General features: G+C 51.3%; 1 protein-coding gene and 1 long non-coding RNA gene across 5 annotated transcripts in view; one reads left to right on the plus strand and one right to left on the minus strand.

Annotated features, from left to right (window-relative positions):
* Positions 1-14,382, plus strand: part of LOC149126843 (uncharacterized) — a 70,907-nt gene that overhangs the window by 31,767 nt on the left and 24,758 nt on the right. For 2 of the 3 annotated variants that reach the window (XR_016234832.1, XR_016234834.1), the window contains exon 3: positions 253-2,456. The exons of the other annotated variant lie outside the window; for it this stretch is intronic. This is a non-coding gene — a long non-coding RNA (uncharacterized LOC149126843). Of the gene's footprint in view, positions 1-252; positions 2,457-14,382 lie in introns of those variants that run through there. 3 annotated transcript variants of the gene reach the window in all.
* Positions 6,680-14,382, minus strand: part of LY86 (lymphocyte antigen 86) — a 68,820-nt gene continuing 61,117 nt past the window's right edge. Inside the window, exons 4-5 of one of the 2 annotated variants that reach the window (XM_089334492.1) lie at positions 11,982-12,029; positions 6,680-7,119 (exon numbers count right to left, since the gene is read on the minus strand). In XM_089334492.1, coding sequence (XP_089190618.1) covers positions 11,992-12,029 — 38 coding nt within the window. In that variant the 3' untranslated portion in view covers positions 6,680-7,119; positions 11,982-11,991. Of the gene's footprint in view, positions 7,120-11,981; positions 12,035-14,382 lie in introns of both variants that reach the window. The other variant, XM_002714160.6, reaches the window with a different exon arrangement.

Genomic DNA, 14,382 nt, shown 5'->3' on the forward strand with positions numbered 1-14,382 from the left:
AAAAGCTTTGGGGACCCAGCCCCCAGTACATGGGCCTTTTGAGGACATTCATCTATAATTCAAACCATGAGAAAGACAGCGAGCTTGTTGAAGATCACACAAGCGTACTTCAGGGGGTTCATGAAAAAATAGAAATAAAATATGAATTTATTTTGGCACAAAAATTTTTGAATTTAAGTACAGTATTGTATAATATGCACTTTTCCCTCATATGCTTGGCTGTCTTTTAATTCCATTTTCTGTGAATTTTAGGAAATACCTTATCAGTGAGTTTCTGCAAGTTGTGAAGCTGCACAGTGGAGTACATATTTTAAGCGTCTGTGACACACACACGTACATTCTTTTTTGCTGTGCTGTCATCTGCGGTATGAGGTCGCCCTTTCTAAGCCTGCCTTTACTTTCTGCATGTCTGCCGCTTGAGTTGACACATTCTGCAAGCCCACAACTCAAGCCATAAAATGCTCCTTTATTATATATTCTAAGCCAACATCCAAGGCAGCGTCAGACAGAGGGTGGCTTTGGAGTCAGGCAGAGTTGAGTCCTACCCTCAGGAGGCAAGGGGCCCTGGGCCGCTCACCGGCCGTCTCTGAATCTCAGGTGCATTGTTAATAAGGTGGGAGGTAGTATCAGACTCCTAGGGGCTGTCCTGAAGTACTGAGATGCAGGTGAAGTATCTAGCATGATGCCTGACACAGAGAAAATGCTCAAATCAGTGTTAGCTTTTTCTTTTCTTTTTTCTCCTTCTTACATTTTTTTTCATTCAAGAAGAAAAGGAGGGGAAGCCTCACACACACAGGGTAGGGATGTCAGGGGCCTGGAAGGTCTCCATTTTCCTATTCTTGGGTGGGTTCTGGGCAAATCCAGGAAAATTCCAGCTGGAGGAAGAAACCGCTTTCGGCTACAGGAACCTTGATGCACAGATTTCCTTCCTCGGGAGTGAGGAGGTCGAGATGTTGGAAGCAAGAATCCGGTTTTGTCACACACATTCACTAGAAGCTGAGCGCTGTGGTTTGGTCCTGAACTCTTGCAGATGTGGAAGCCCCACGGTCACGAGCTGATGCTGCCGCGAGGGTGGAGGTCTAATTCCGTCACAGCGCCGAGGCCCTGAGCTCCTGGCATGTCCTTGGCAGGTGGCTCTCAGCAGAGGGCTGGTTTTAGAGCGAGACTGAGGCCCAGCCTCACGCGCTGCTTCCTGTCTCAGCCTTGGTCCCTCCTTTGCCCAGCACCCTCCATTGAAATCGGCTGCCCTTGGCAGGGGCAAAGGCACGGGGCTGCCAGATCTCGGAGCCCACATTCCCTCCTAGATCCTGAAACAACTCCTTGGTGCTTTGATTTCTTCTAAGTGAGCTCAGTTGATGAAGAAGCTGCCTGCGACACCAGCATCCCGTACAAACCCTTGTTCAAGTCCTGGCTGCTCTGTTTCCCATCCAGATCCCTACTAACGCGCTCAGGAAAGCGGTGGAAGAAGGCCCATGTGCTTGGGCCCCTGCCACCCACGTGGGAGACCCAGAGGGAGTTCCTGGCTTCAGAAGGAGCCAGCCTGGGCCAAACCAGCAGATGGGAGATCTCCACCTGCCACTTTGCCTTTCAGATAAATACAATGAATCTTCAAAAAAAATATTTAAGGGAAGCATTTTCCCCCGGACAGCGAGCCTTCAGAACCACGGGCCAAAGTGAACCTCTTTGCTTCCTAAGGAATGTGTCTCAGGGGTTTCACTGGAGCAATGTAAACCTGACGACACACTGGGCTAGAGGGGGAGACACCAGTTCCAGGCTCAGGCCTTTGAAGCAGCAGAAGGCTTCTGTTTTGAACTAAGCACTCGGAAGTGTTGACAAACGCAATATAAAATAGCATTTCTCCAACTCCTTTAAGACCCTTGCTTATCTGATACAGTGACTGGGCAGTCAGGCAGCAACTTATTTTGTTGGCTGAGAAAAGAACAGAAGATACGGATTTGAACTTGAGCTGCTGAGCTGCTAAGCTCTCCCTGACAAGTCCAGGTCGGGATCAGGATGTGCCCCTCTCTGTTGTCTCACCAGCTATTTTGGGTTATTTTTCCTGAAGGCAGGTGTAATTGTTAAATTTGCCGATGTTACATTTTGTTCTTCACTTCTTGGATGTGCCTTTTTATTTGCAGGAAACAAGTTTAATTAACAAATACACACATTTTCTTCCACTGGCCCCTTATGCCTGGTGACTGCGTTTCTGTTGGGGGTGAACTTGTATTTCAGCCTTGGGGTGGGCAATGTCTCCTTAAATACTTCACACAGGTCATGATTCATTCCTCTGACCAAGGCTGGATAAAATTAGCAATGCTTGGAAGAGGTCAAGGTGCTGAGGAAGTGTTTCTGGACCCAGAGGGAAACGTGAGCTCAGGGAGCAGGGCTAGGCTTCTGCAGTCAGAGAGGTCAGCTAGGAAACCGGGCTTGAGCTGCTCATGCAAACACTCACCCTGACATAGTAATAACTCACTTCTGGGTGTGGCTGGAGTTGTGCAGTGGGTGAAGCCACCACCTGCAATGCCAGCATCCCATAGGAGCCCCAGTTGGAGTTATGGCTGCTCCACTTCCAGTCCGGCTCCCTGCTAACGTGCTTGGGAAAGCAGTAGATAACGGCTCAAGTATTTGGGTCCCTGCCACACGTGTGGGAGAGCTAGATGGAGTTCCAAACCTCTGGCTTTGGCCTGGCCCAGCCCCAGCCATTGCAGCCATTTTGGGAGTGAACTAGCAAATGGAAGACCTCTCTCTGTCTCCCTCCCTCTTTCTAACTCCGCCTTTCAAATAAATAAAAATAAATCTATTAAAAATAATAGCTCACTTTTACTGAGTGAAATGCATAGTTATAATCACATGATCTGTTTTCCCTGATATAATTCACAGTCGCTTTTTGAGGAAGGTATTATGGTTGGCACAATGAGCATCTGGGGGAGAATTAGAACTTGAAAGCTGCCTGTGTTGTGGTGTAGTAGGTGAGGCCATTACCTGTATCACCGGCATCCCATTTTGGGGCGCTAGTTCAAGTCCTGGCTGCTCAGCTTTCTGCTAATTCCCCTGGGAAAGCTGTGGAAGATGGCCCAAACATTTGCATTCCTGCTGCTCAGGTGGGGAACCCAGGTGGAATTCCTGGCTCTTGGCTTCAGCCTGGCCTAAGCCCAAGCTGTTGGAGCCTCTGGGGATTGAGCCAGTAGAGGGAAGATTCTCTCTCTCTATCACTCTGCCTTTCAAATAAATAAGTAAATATTTAAATGCACACACACACGGAATTGGCCTGATTTCTAGAACATACTTTTGGCTCCTACGGTCTTTCCCTTCTCCATTTACTCCTTCCCAGTTCTTGAAGTTTTCACTGTGGCATGCCCGTGGTTCCAGGGGGACTGACTCTGATCCAGCTGCAGGGGTGCCCAGGTAATGAAACTGAACCAATCAGGGCAGGGCCAAAGTGATTGGTCGGAAGTGGTCCTGTGACCCAGTGAGAGTGAATGGCAGGACCCTGGGCTAAGGGTGGGTCCTGTCCTCTGCACCTCAGAGGCTAGAATGGTTTGCTGTCACAGGAAAGACTGCCTGGGGGTGCAGCTGGTATTCAGGGCGTCTGTGGCAGAGCTGCCCAGAAGTGATGCTGTAGGGCTGGTGAGTGAACCCTGTACACCTGAGCCACCGGCCCCGTCCCCATCCGCTGAAGCCAGATTGAGGCTGTGCCCACGCCAGGCGCCCTGTGATGTGACCGCACTATTGCAAAGCACTGTGTAACCTCCTGCCTGCGTCGTAGCCTGCATTGCTTCCCGTGGGCGCTGGAATTTCCCTCAAAAATATTTTATAAACTGCTTTCTTAGAGGAGCTGATGTTTCCCTCGAAGTCCATGGCAGGACGTGGAGGAACCACAGTGACTGGAGCAGGGAGATTTCCGCAGGGACGTTGGTTCTGTGTGGGGGTGGGGCACGGCGTGACATCATCCTGATCACAACACACACACACACACACAGATCTCCTATCTGCTAGTTCTCTTCCAAGTGCCTGCAGCAGCCAGAGCTGGGCCAGGCTGATGCTAGAAGCCTAGACCTCCATCCACGTCTCCCATGTGAGTGGTAGCGGCCCAAGTACTGGCACCATCACCTGTTAGCTCCCAGGATTGGCAGTAGCAGGAAGGTGGGGTTGGAGGAGGGGCTGGGACTAGAGCTCAGACACTCTGATACGGGGTATAGGCGTCCTAAGTGGTATCAATCACCACACCAAACTCCTGCCACTTAATAGTGATTTTTGGAGCAGTAGCAATATCTCATTTACTTATTTATTTATTTGAAAGGCAGAGTGACAAGGGAGAGGGAAGAGGAGAGAGAGAGAGTGAGAGAGAGAGAGTCTTTCATCTGCTGGTTCACACCCCAAATGCACACAACATCCAGGGATGGGTCAGGCTGAAGCCAGGAGCTAGGAACTCCATCTGGGTCTCTCATGGTGGCAGAGACCTAAATACTATGCCCCGTCCTCCAGTGCCTTCCCAGGCTTGTCAGCAGGGAGCTGGGTCAGAAGCGGAGCAGCTGGGAATCGAACTGACACCCTGATTTGGGATACTGGCTTTGCAAGAGGTGAGTTAACCTGCTGTGCCACAAAGCTGCATCCTTTCTAAGATTTATTTAATTATTTGAAAGGCACAGCAATGGGGAGAGGAGAGACAGAGAGAAACGGAAATATCTCTAAGATTGGATTTTAGGTTTGCTGCTCGATTGTCAGGGGCCCTTACTCTACCCCAGACACCACCCAAATGTCTGGCCTAAGAGACCTTGGCTTGGGGCTGCAAGCTTACCATACCCTGCTTCCTGGGCCACTGATCTCATACCTGAGTAGTTGGCATGTTCTGCCAGCGTGTTAACTAATGACAGTGATTCTGGTGCTGCTTCTCCCACGGCTGCTTGTGTTTTAGTAGGTGATTCCTGAACCATGAAAATCTGTCTCAACTTGGGAGAATAAAGCTGAGCGTGACAGTTGAGGCTCGAGACAGGGGATGCAAAAAAGGCCTATTTAGGGGGCCAGAGAAGCACTCTTTTTCTCTGAGTTGACATCCTTTGTGAAACTGCTGTGTGCTTGAGTTTTCAGCCACAGAATCCGCCCAGGACCTCTGCTGGGTCCTTACAGACAAGGGCGGATGACCGAGCCAGAGGGAGCGGCACAGGATTAGCAACTGCTCTTCCCTTGCAAGACAGAACCATCCTGCCTGCGTGTGTTCACGTGCTGCTCCCTAGTCTGGCACCGCTGTGCACGCCCTTTCTCCCAGACTTCTGGGCTTAAGCACAGACACTGCGCTGAGTTTGTTTCTCTATAACCCAGGAAACCTCAGCGGCTGGTTTTCGAGGTCAACTCTTAAAAAATGTAATGTGGCTGGGGAAGGCAGTGGAGGATGTCCCAAGTGCTTGGGCCCTGCACCCACATGGGAGACCAGGAGAAGCACCTGGCTCCTGGCTTCGGATCGGCGCAGCGCGCCGGCCGCAACATACCGGCCATAGCAGCCACTTGGGGGGTGAACCAATGGAAAAAGGAAGACCCTTCTGTCTCTCTCTCACCGTCTAACTCTGCCTGTCAAAAAAATAAATAAATAAAAAATTAAAAAAATGTAATGTAGATTAGCAAAATGGATATTTTGAGAGTGGATTATTATTTATAGCCCTGGTCTATACTCCTGAGGAATGGCTTGGGGCTGCAGGCTTACCATATCCTGCTTCCTGGGCAGGATATGGCATATGAGATATTTTTTTCAGCTTACTACTGGTTGAATTCTTCATTTAGTGGGGGGTGAAGTTTATGATTATAAAATATATTGGAAGTATGTCATGGCAAAAATTTAAAGAAAAATAAGAAAGCAAGCAGGAGGGAGGGTGGCAGGGTGGGAAATATCATTATGCTCTTAAAATTGTATATATAAAATACAGGAAACCTGTTCCATATATACACATATATATAGACACATACACATATGTATGTATGTAAAAGATCTGCAACTGATAAAGTCAGCCTACCCCCCCCCCCCCCGCAGTCCCTTAGCAGGAGCACGAGGCCTAGACAGGGCCTGGGGACACAGGAAGAAGAGTTGGAAAAGGGCGCAGGGGACAGTCAGGGGCTGCAGGGCCCGCCACGCCACCGGCACATTCAGAGAGAGGATATACTGGGTTGCCCAAATGGCCCTGCCATTGGAGGAGGCGTTTCACCTGACTGTGAAGTGCTGTGTCCACTGCAGGGCATTGTGGCTTCTTAATATTGCGGGGACTACAAGCTCCCTGAAGGCAGGGCCTGTGTCTGACTCCCTGGTGTGGCCCCTAGGGCACAGTGTCTGCTGTGTTGTGTTCAGCAGTTGTTGCTTGAGTGACAGACTGAGCACTGTGACGAGCGCCATCTCGAGCTGGGCTCAGGTCTCATCACACTTTGGGTGATGAAGGGGAAGCGAGCACTGGGACAAGGGGGATACTGATGCGATTGCTGGTGAGCTCTCACCAGTTTCTCAGACCCCATGGTCCAGGGGCGTGGGGCCGTGTCCAGAAGCAGCCATGGCAGGTTTTCCTAGTGCTCTCATGTTAGCCACACCCTTACCCCCCGATTCCATTCTGGTGCTGCACCAGCCCCTGCATGTGCTCCTGGAGGAAATGACTGTCTAACTAGAGCTTTCTGCTAAGATTCTTTCTGCACACCAAGAGGATCCGTCACAGGCCAGTTTCTTTATTCCCTGTCACCGTGAGCAGGTGCACCCGAGGAGTTGAAATGCAGGCGAGTCTTGTGCCGCTGACTAATTAGAGGGGAAGGATGACCCTGGAGACTTCTTGGTGGCTGCCAAGGGCTCCTGGGAAACAGGTGACTTAGGGGGCTTCCTTGCATCTGGGAAGTCTGGAAGTTGAGACAGCTGAGCCTGGGGCTGAGGTTAGCAGCTGCACTCTTTGGAGGATTTCTTTATAGAGCCTTTCTCCGTTGTCCTTTGGTTCTTCTTCCATGGCAGGCTCAGTCTGGGGAAGCTGGAGTTCCAAGGAGACTGAGCTGTGTTTTTGCTGCCGGCCACAGTCAGGAGCAGAGGACGGTAGCATTGGCACAGGCCACGGTGGAATGGTTTTCATTGTACAGTTCTAGCAAAATCTCATATTCACCCTGCAAGAGACATAAAAAGACATGTTAGGCATGGGACCCTCAGCACAGTCCACCATTTGTGAAGTGGCTGGCCCTCCAGACCTATGGGTTTAGCCTCCCTGGGCTCAACCAACTGCAGGTAGAAAATGCTTTTTAAAAAATTGCATCTGTACTAAACACGTAAAGACTTTTGCTTGTCGCTACTCACCAGACAACACAGTACAGTAACTACGCACACAACAGTCCACTGTTTGAGGTGTTATAGGTGATTTAGAGATGATTTAAGGATATGAGAGGATGTACGCGGATTCTACGCAAATCCTATCCCGTTTCCTTTAAGGGACTTGAGCATCCACGTATGTAAGTGTGCGTGGCATGGTTCCAACAGTGGGGATAAAGAGGAAGGAGGCACCCTGACGCCCTGCCTGGAGGTGGAGCTTCCAGTCTCACTGAGATGCACAGATGGTCCGCACAACAAGTGGCCGTGGAAGGTCATCAGAGGCCCACTGAGAGGAAATGCACACAGGAAGGGGGTGGCTGGGAGCATTGGGCGGGATGAGGCTAGTGCTGGTTTGCAAGTTTAAGTAGAGGGTCTTGCTGAGAAGGTAGCCCAGAGGTAGAGACCCTAAAGAGATTGGGGGAGGGGCCAGGCAGCTGTAGGGAGGGAGCCCCCATGTTTGGGGAGCAGTGAGGAGACCAGTGGAGCTGTCAGGAGAGAGGGAGGCCAGACCCTTATAGCCCCGCAAGCCATGGTAGGGACTTTGGCGTCCGCTTTGAAAGGGACTTGAGCCACAGAGGAGTGGCCTGGCCTGATGTGCGTGCTGAAGTCTGATTCTGCGCCCACTGGAAAGAGGCTGTGGGGGTGGGTAGAGCAGGGAGACCAGGTAGGAGGCAGTTGCAGCATCCGGTGAGAGGTGAGGCTGACGTGGTGCAGTTGGTGGCAATGGGGAGAAGGCTTTGGAGTCTGAGTAGATTTTGAAAGAAGAGCTGATGAGATTTGCTGCGGAAACCCAAGGGGAGAGAGAGGGGTTAAAGATGCCTCCGAGGTGTCCAGCCTGAGCAGCCGGCAGGGTGGAGTGTCCTTGGCCGAGGCAGAGCAGACCCCGTCAGGGAGCAAGCGGAGCAGCGCAGAAGCGCAGTGCTCTGGCGGGAAAGACATGCTGCCTTGTGCCGGGGACGCTCCGGGGAGGGCTGCCTTCCTTTGTTTAGAAGACACAGCCTGAGAGCCGTGCCCGGTGAGGCGTCGTGGCATGGACCAGGGCTTGAGCCGCGCTGCGGTAGCCCAGGCCCCAGCACCCCGCAGGCAGGTGTGGCACCCTCTGTAGGCTCAGCAGCCTGGGGAAGAGAGGGCTGCGGGGTGGGCAGAGGTAGTGGCCAGTGGGGCACGGGGACTGAGTGGGAAGAAGCACTGGAAACTCCAGGCACATCTGTGAGAGGAGAGAGGTTCGATGTGCAGAAAGCCAGAGGGAAGGGATGTATGAGACCACGGATAGAAGCTGCCTGCACGAGGGAGGGCTGCTGCTAGATGAGAGCAGCTTTCTAGCAGCTAGCAGGGGTTCAGCAGGCAGCAGACTCTCCTGCACTCAGCATCACCCCGGAGAGAGCCAGGCTCGGCGCTGGGGGGCGCCTGGGGTGGCAGGACTGATGGGAGCAATCCTGAGGTGTCATTCAGCTTGAGAGTCTCGTGTCTACAGCCTCCTAGGAGTCTTCTTGTCCAGATATCAAGCAGCTGTAATTTAAAGAGCAGTGTTGGGAATTTAGCAAAGCAGTCTAAGAGTTAGAGAAAGGCCAGCTCAGATTTATATGTGACTGTGTTTCTCCTCCTGCTTCTTCTTCTTCTTCTTCTCCATCATCATCATCATCTACTTTTTTGAAACTCTATTTGTATTTTAGTGCTTACCCTACACGATTATTAAAAACCAAATGAATTTTTCATAATTGCTTGATGGGCCTGACAGAAGGTGCAGTATTGGAAAGGATGGGCCTTAGATTAGGAATTGCAAGAAATACAAACTGCGGCTTAGGGAGTTGGGGTCTCTGGGCACCCGGGCCGGTGTGGGAGTAGGTGCCGGAAGGCCAGGAGGTCAGAGTCTGGGTGACAGGCTGAGAGCCCAGTCTTTCTGCTGTTAGGAGGACGTTGAATTCCCGAGTTAGGAGTGTGAGGTTGCATCCATAGTGGTTCCTGGTTCAGGCAGTACCTATACATCGGTGCCCATGTGTTTTGGGAGTTCAGAGGGTCTGTAAGTTCTAATTCAGAAAACAGCAGGAGCAGGCAGACCGGGGAGTCCAGGCAAGGCTTCAGCCTAGGCTAAGAGATTGGATGTGTTAAAAGGAAAATGATACCAAGACACCAGATGCAGAGCTGGGTGAGAATGTCTTGGACAAGCAGGGACCACCGTTGTTAGCGCAGAGCCCACCCTGGGGGATGTGGCTGGGGAGGGCTTCTGGGGAGGTCTTTCAGAACCAAAGGGCTATAGATTGTGTCTGTCCCCTAGTAGGCAAGGGAGGGCTCTGATGTCACAATGGGCTGTCAGCCACAGAAGCCTGGGCACACTGTGGCCAGTGCGGGGAGCCTACTTGGGACTGAAGCTTACGGTGCCCCTGCTGCCTGGGGGTGTGGTGGATGTGTGCGTGCTGGGTGTGTCCCAGGCCGGTTGTGCTCCCAGTAGGGTCTGCCCAGCTTCAGCAGAGCCAGGAGCCTTTTCCCCAGGCCCTGACCACGTGTTTGCCCTCCTGGTGGGCAGTATCTCCTCGGGCACCGTTGCTGCCCCCAGGATTCAGGCACCACGCCTGGCTCTGTCAGGAGCGGGAACCCCGGCTGCTCTGCAGTGCTTGCGTTGCTGGCCAGGAAGCTGGGCGGTCAGGTGCAGCCAATGCCCTCTCCACTCAGGACATTTTCGACTTGTGATTGCTCTGTCTGGATGAGACCATCGTAAGCTGAGGATCCTCTATAAAGCTGCTGACAATTTTGGTAAATTTTCTTCCAAAAGTTTCTTTGGCTAACTCCTTTCTCCTCATTCCTTAGCAATTGCTAAGGCTAATTGGTTAAAGAAAAAACACAAGGGGCTGGGGCTGTGGCACAGTAGGTTAACGCCCTGGCCTGAAGTGCTGGCACCCCATACGGGCACCGGTTCTAGTCCCGGCTGCTCCTCTTCTGATCCAGCTCTCTGCTGTGGCCTGGGAAAGCAGTAGAAGATGGCCAAGTGCTTGGGCCCCTGCGCCCGCGTGGGTGACCCGGAAGCAGCTCCTGGCTCCTGGCTTCAGATCGGTGCAGCTCTGGCCATTGCGGCCAACTGGGGAGTGAACCATTGGATGGAAGGCCTCTCCTCTCTCTGTATAACTCTGACTTTCAGATAAATAAATAAAATATTTTAAAAAAAAGAAAAAACACAAAATGCAAAATGGAAATTGGTTGTTAGGAAATTGAAGCATCCTTGGTGGGGGCAGGTGTCAGATGGAAAATGGTGAAAGAAAAAGAGTTCAGATTGCAAAGAGTTAAAGAGAAAACCCATCCTGGAGAATTCAGAGCCTGCATTCTAGAAGTGAAATGAGGTTGATTTTTTTCTTTCTGGCAAAACTTTCCTACTGCACCAAAAGTCCTGAGGAGAAAATTCTGGAGGTTTCTAGAAGGAGAAGGCTAGAGACTGCCTGGGTGCAAAAGCAGTGCTGGGGGAAATCCAAGATGGCGTGTGGAGACGACCTCTGACTCAGAAACCCGGAGGCGGGGGCACCACTCGGGATACCTGCACCCCCTACTGGAGCGCCCGGGTTCAAGTCCCACCTCCTACCGGAGAGTCCAGCTTCCTGCCAGTGCACACTCTGGGAGGCATTCGTGAGGGCTCAGGTACTTGGGTCCCTGCCACACACTGAGAGTGCCTGAACTGAATCCTGGGCCATGGCTTTGGCCCGGCCCAGCCTTGGCTGTCGCTGCAGGCATTTAGAGAGAGAACTAGCAGATGAAAGAGCGCTTTCTGTCTGTGTCTGTGTCTCTCTCTTTCAAAAAACAAAATAAAATAATTTACAAAAACCCCCAATCCAGAGTCTGGGATAAAACAAACCTAGAAATGAAACCAAGCCAGAGATTCTTTTTTTAAGAGTAGTATTATTTTGAGGGAAAAGGAATTTCTGGGAAATTCTCTCCTTAGTGTGAGCCTGGTCAGTGGGTGTTGAGGACGTGAGTGTTTGGTGTACGTGGGGGTCACGTGTGGGTAATAGTGAGAGGAGGGTAGCCAGGGGCACTCGAAGCCTTTGTGGATTTGTGGAGCATCCTGTCTCCGAAGGCCAGCACCACCAGAGCAGGACCACAGCGTGCATGTAGCTGCCTCCAGTGCTCCGAGCAGCTGGAGCCACGTGCAGCCCGCAGACACAAGTGTCCTTCTTGTGGGAGCCCCTACGTGTCAAAATGACCAAGCCATTGGGCCAAGCATTTTTAAGCACCCACTTCAAGGTCATTGCTTTACTGAGAAAGAGGTTTTTTTTTTTGCTTTCCATGGCCTATGGAAAAGGATTTATGATCAAAGGATTTATGATCAAAGCTGTGAGCCTTAGTCCAGGTCATCCACATGGGCAGTGAGGACACAACGACTTTAGCCATCACCTGCTGCCCCCCAGGGTGTACGTGAGTAGGAAGCTGGAATCAAGAGTGGAGCTTGGGCTTGAACCCAAACATGCTGATATGGGATATGGGTGTCCCAAGCAGCATCTTAACCACTATGCCAGCTGTCAGCCCCCGGTTTTAAAAGTCAGTTCTCTCCTTCTCCTCCTCTTCCCCTTCTGGTCTCCTCCTCCTTCCCCTCCTCCTCCTTCTCTCCTCTCTCTTCAAGAAGCAAACTGTTCCATACAGCAGTTAAATGGCAAAACAGAACAGAAAACTAAAACCTTACCTGGAGAATATCAAATGCAGGGTTGTTGACAGGACCAGCAAAGTAAATCTGTTCTGGAAAAATACATGAAACATAGATCACGTTATTCGATCATTTAAATAAAACATGCTTTGCTCATAGCACCTGTGGTCACACAGATATTGTAACAGTTGTTGCTGCTAAAATAAGAGGAGCCATCATCTCAACGCTTCCATTTCCTGGTCCCAACCTATCCATTGTTCTTTGTTCTTTCACATACTAAGTGTTGGGTGTGCACCTGCCATGTGACTGCCCTGGGCATCCAGTGATGGAGAAAGGCCTCTGTGCTCAGCTTGCTTATATTCTAATGAGGCGTCTGACAATACGGAAACAACTAGACAAGGCAATAGCTACACAACAACAGGTGCTAGAAGGAGACACACAGGTAATGTGAGACAGGATGTGGTGTGACAGTTATGAGGCCAGGCTGGAGCCGGGATGCACAAGGTTAAATCCTGTGATGCCCTGTGCTTATTTGACCTTGAACAGATCTTCCTTCTTTGGGCCAGTCTCCTTGCTTTTAAGATGGGTGTGATGAGGCCAGGAACAATGCCCCCTCGTGGACCTCGGAGATCAGCAGAGTGAATCTGGGCAGTGCACACATCTCCCTGTCCGGAGAGCACTCAGCCAGCCTGTGCTTGCTCTCAGAACTGGGAGCTGCCAGACTTGACAGGAGGAGGGCCAGGAAGGGCATCTCTAAAGAGGAGACATTTGGGCTAAAGCGGGAGATGAGACAGGCATGTAAAGAGCTGGGAGAAGAGAATTTCGGAGCAACAGAATACGGACAAAGGCCCTGAGATGGAGAGGCGGGGAACAGAGGTGGGGGAAGTTGGAAGGGCAGGAGGCAGATGAGTCTGATAAAACACAGCAAGCAGGAGGCACTGTGTGAAGACTTGAGAGAGACTGAGGGGGGGCAGATGTTGCAGGACCATGGGGACATGGCAGGAAGTTGGCACCTCACTGCAGAGGCAGTGGGAGAGGTGTGCAGAAGCCCTAGGAAAACGTCTCATTTGTGCGTTGCAGAAACACTGTGCTGTATGGAGCATGGGGTGGCGAGGTGAAGAGGGGAGGCTCCACAGTGGCCAGGAGCTGGTGTGGACTGGAGAAATGCTGCTGAGATCATGGCGGTGCTGGGAGATGGCATCGCTGGTGAGCTGAACAGGGACAGCGAGCACATGGGACGCCACCAGGGAGGGCCTTGGCTTGAGAATTTGGGAAGATAATGGCGCCATCTGAGATGAGGAGGCTTAGGGAAGAAGTGTGTGTGTGTGTGTGTGTGTGTGTGTGTTGATTAAAGAGCTCTATTTCCAGGTGCTTTTAAAAATGATTGATTTTTATCTATTTGAAAGGCAGAGTTAGCAGGGCATGGGGGAGGGAGTGTGTGAGAGGGAGGGAGAGAGAGAGAGAAAGAGAGAGAGAATATCTTCCATCCACCCAGGCACTCCCTAAATGGCTACAACAGTCAGAACTTGCTCAGGCTGAAGCCAGAAGCCAGAAGCTCCATCTGGGTCTCCAGTGTGGGTGGCAGGGACCCAAGCATTTGGGCCATTTTCCGCTGCTTTCCCAGGCACATTAGCAGGGAGCTGGATTGGAAGTGGAGTGGAGCAGCCAGGATTAAAACCAGCATCCACATGGGATACTGGCATTGCAGGCAGTGGCTTAACCCGCTATGCCACAATGCTGGGTCCTATTTCTGGGTCCTTGAAAGCAGTTTAATGGATGAATCTGGAATTTTGGAAAGAGGTAAGGATGGAACTATGAATATTGGAGTCATTGAAATGTAGATGGGCAATAAAGCCACGCACAGGGTGAAAATTCCCTAGGGAGATAGAATCGCTGGAGAGGGAGGAGAGAGGGCCAGAACCTTCCTGAGGGCCTACAGCATTCAGAGGTTGGGTAGAGGAGAAGCCGCCCAAGCAGACTAAGGAGTAGCTGTGGATGGGGAGTGACCAGAAAGTGTGGGATCAAAGAACCAGGCAATGAGTACTTTCCAAAGGGGGGGGGTGCACTTGACTGTGCTGGTCTGAATAAGGTGAAGGCAGGAATGTGCAGAACTGGACCACACGGAGGTCATCTGGCAACCTGGACAACATTGGCAACACTGGGGATGAACACTCCAACAGGGTGAGTTGAAGAGTGATATGGAGATGAGGAAGTAAGGGTTTTTCCTGCAGAGGAAAGCAGAAAAAAATGAATGATAACCAGAGGAGCGTGTGAGTTATGAGTAGCTTGTTTCTTTATTCAGGATGGGAGATACTATACCATCTTTGTCACGAGAAGGGCTGCAGAAGAAAGGGACCACCTGAAGAAGCAGAGGGGTTAGAAGTTCAGAAGGAAGTGATTTGCCCCTGAGAGGAGTCCCAGAGCTGCAGGAGCACAGGGT

This window comes from Oryctolagus cuniculus, chromosome 5, assembly GCF_051225735.1.
Source record: "Oryctolagus cuniculus isolate XC-2025 breed Fujian yellow rabbit chromosome 5, ASM5122573v1, whole genome shotgun sequence".
NCBI lineage: Eukaryota > Metazoa > Chordata > Mammalia > Lagomorpha > Leporidae > Oryctolagus > Oryctolagus cuniculus.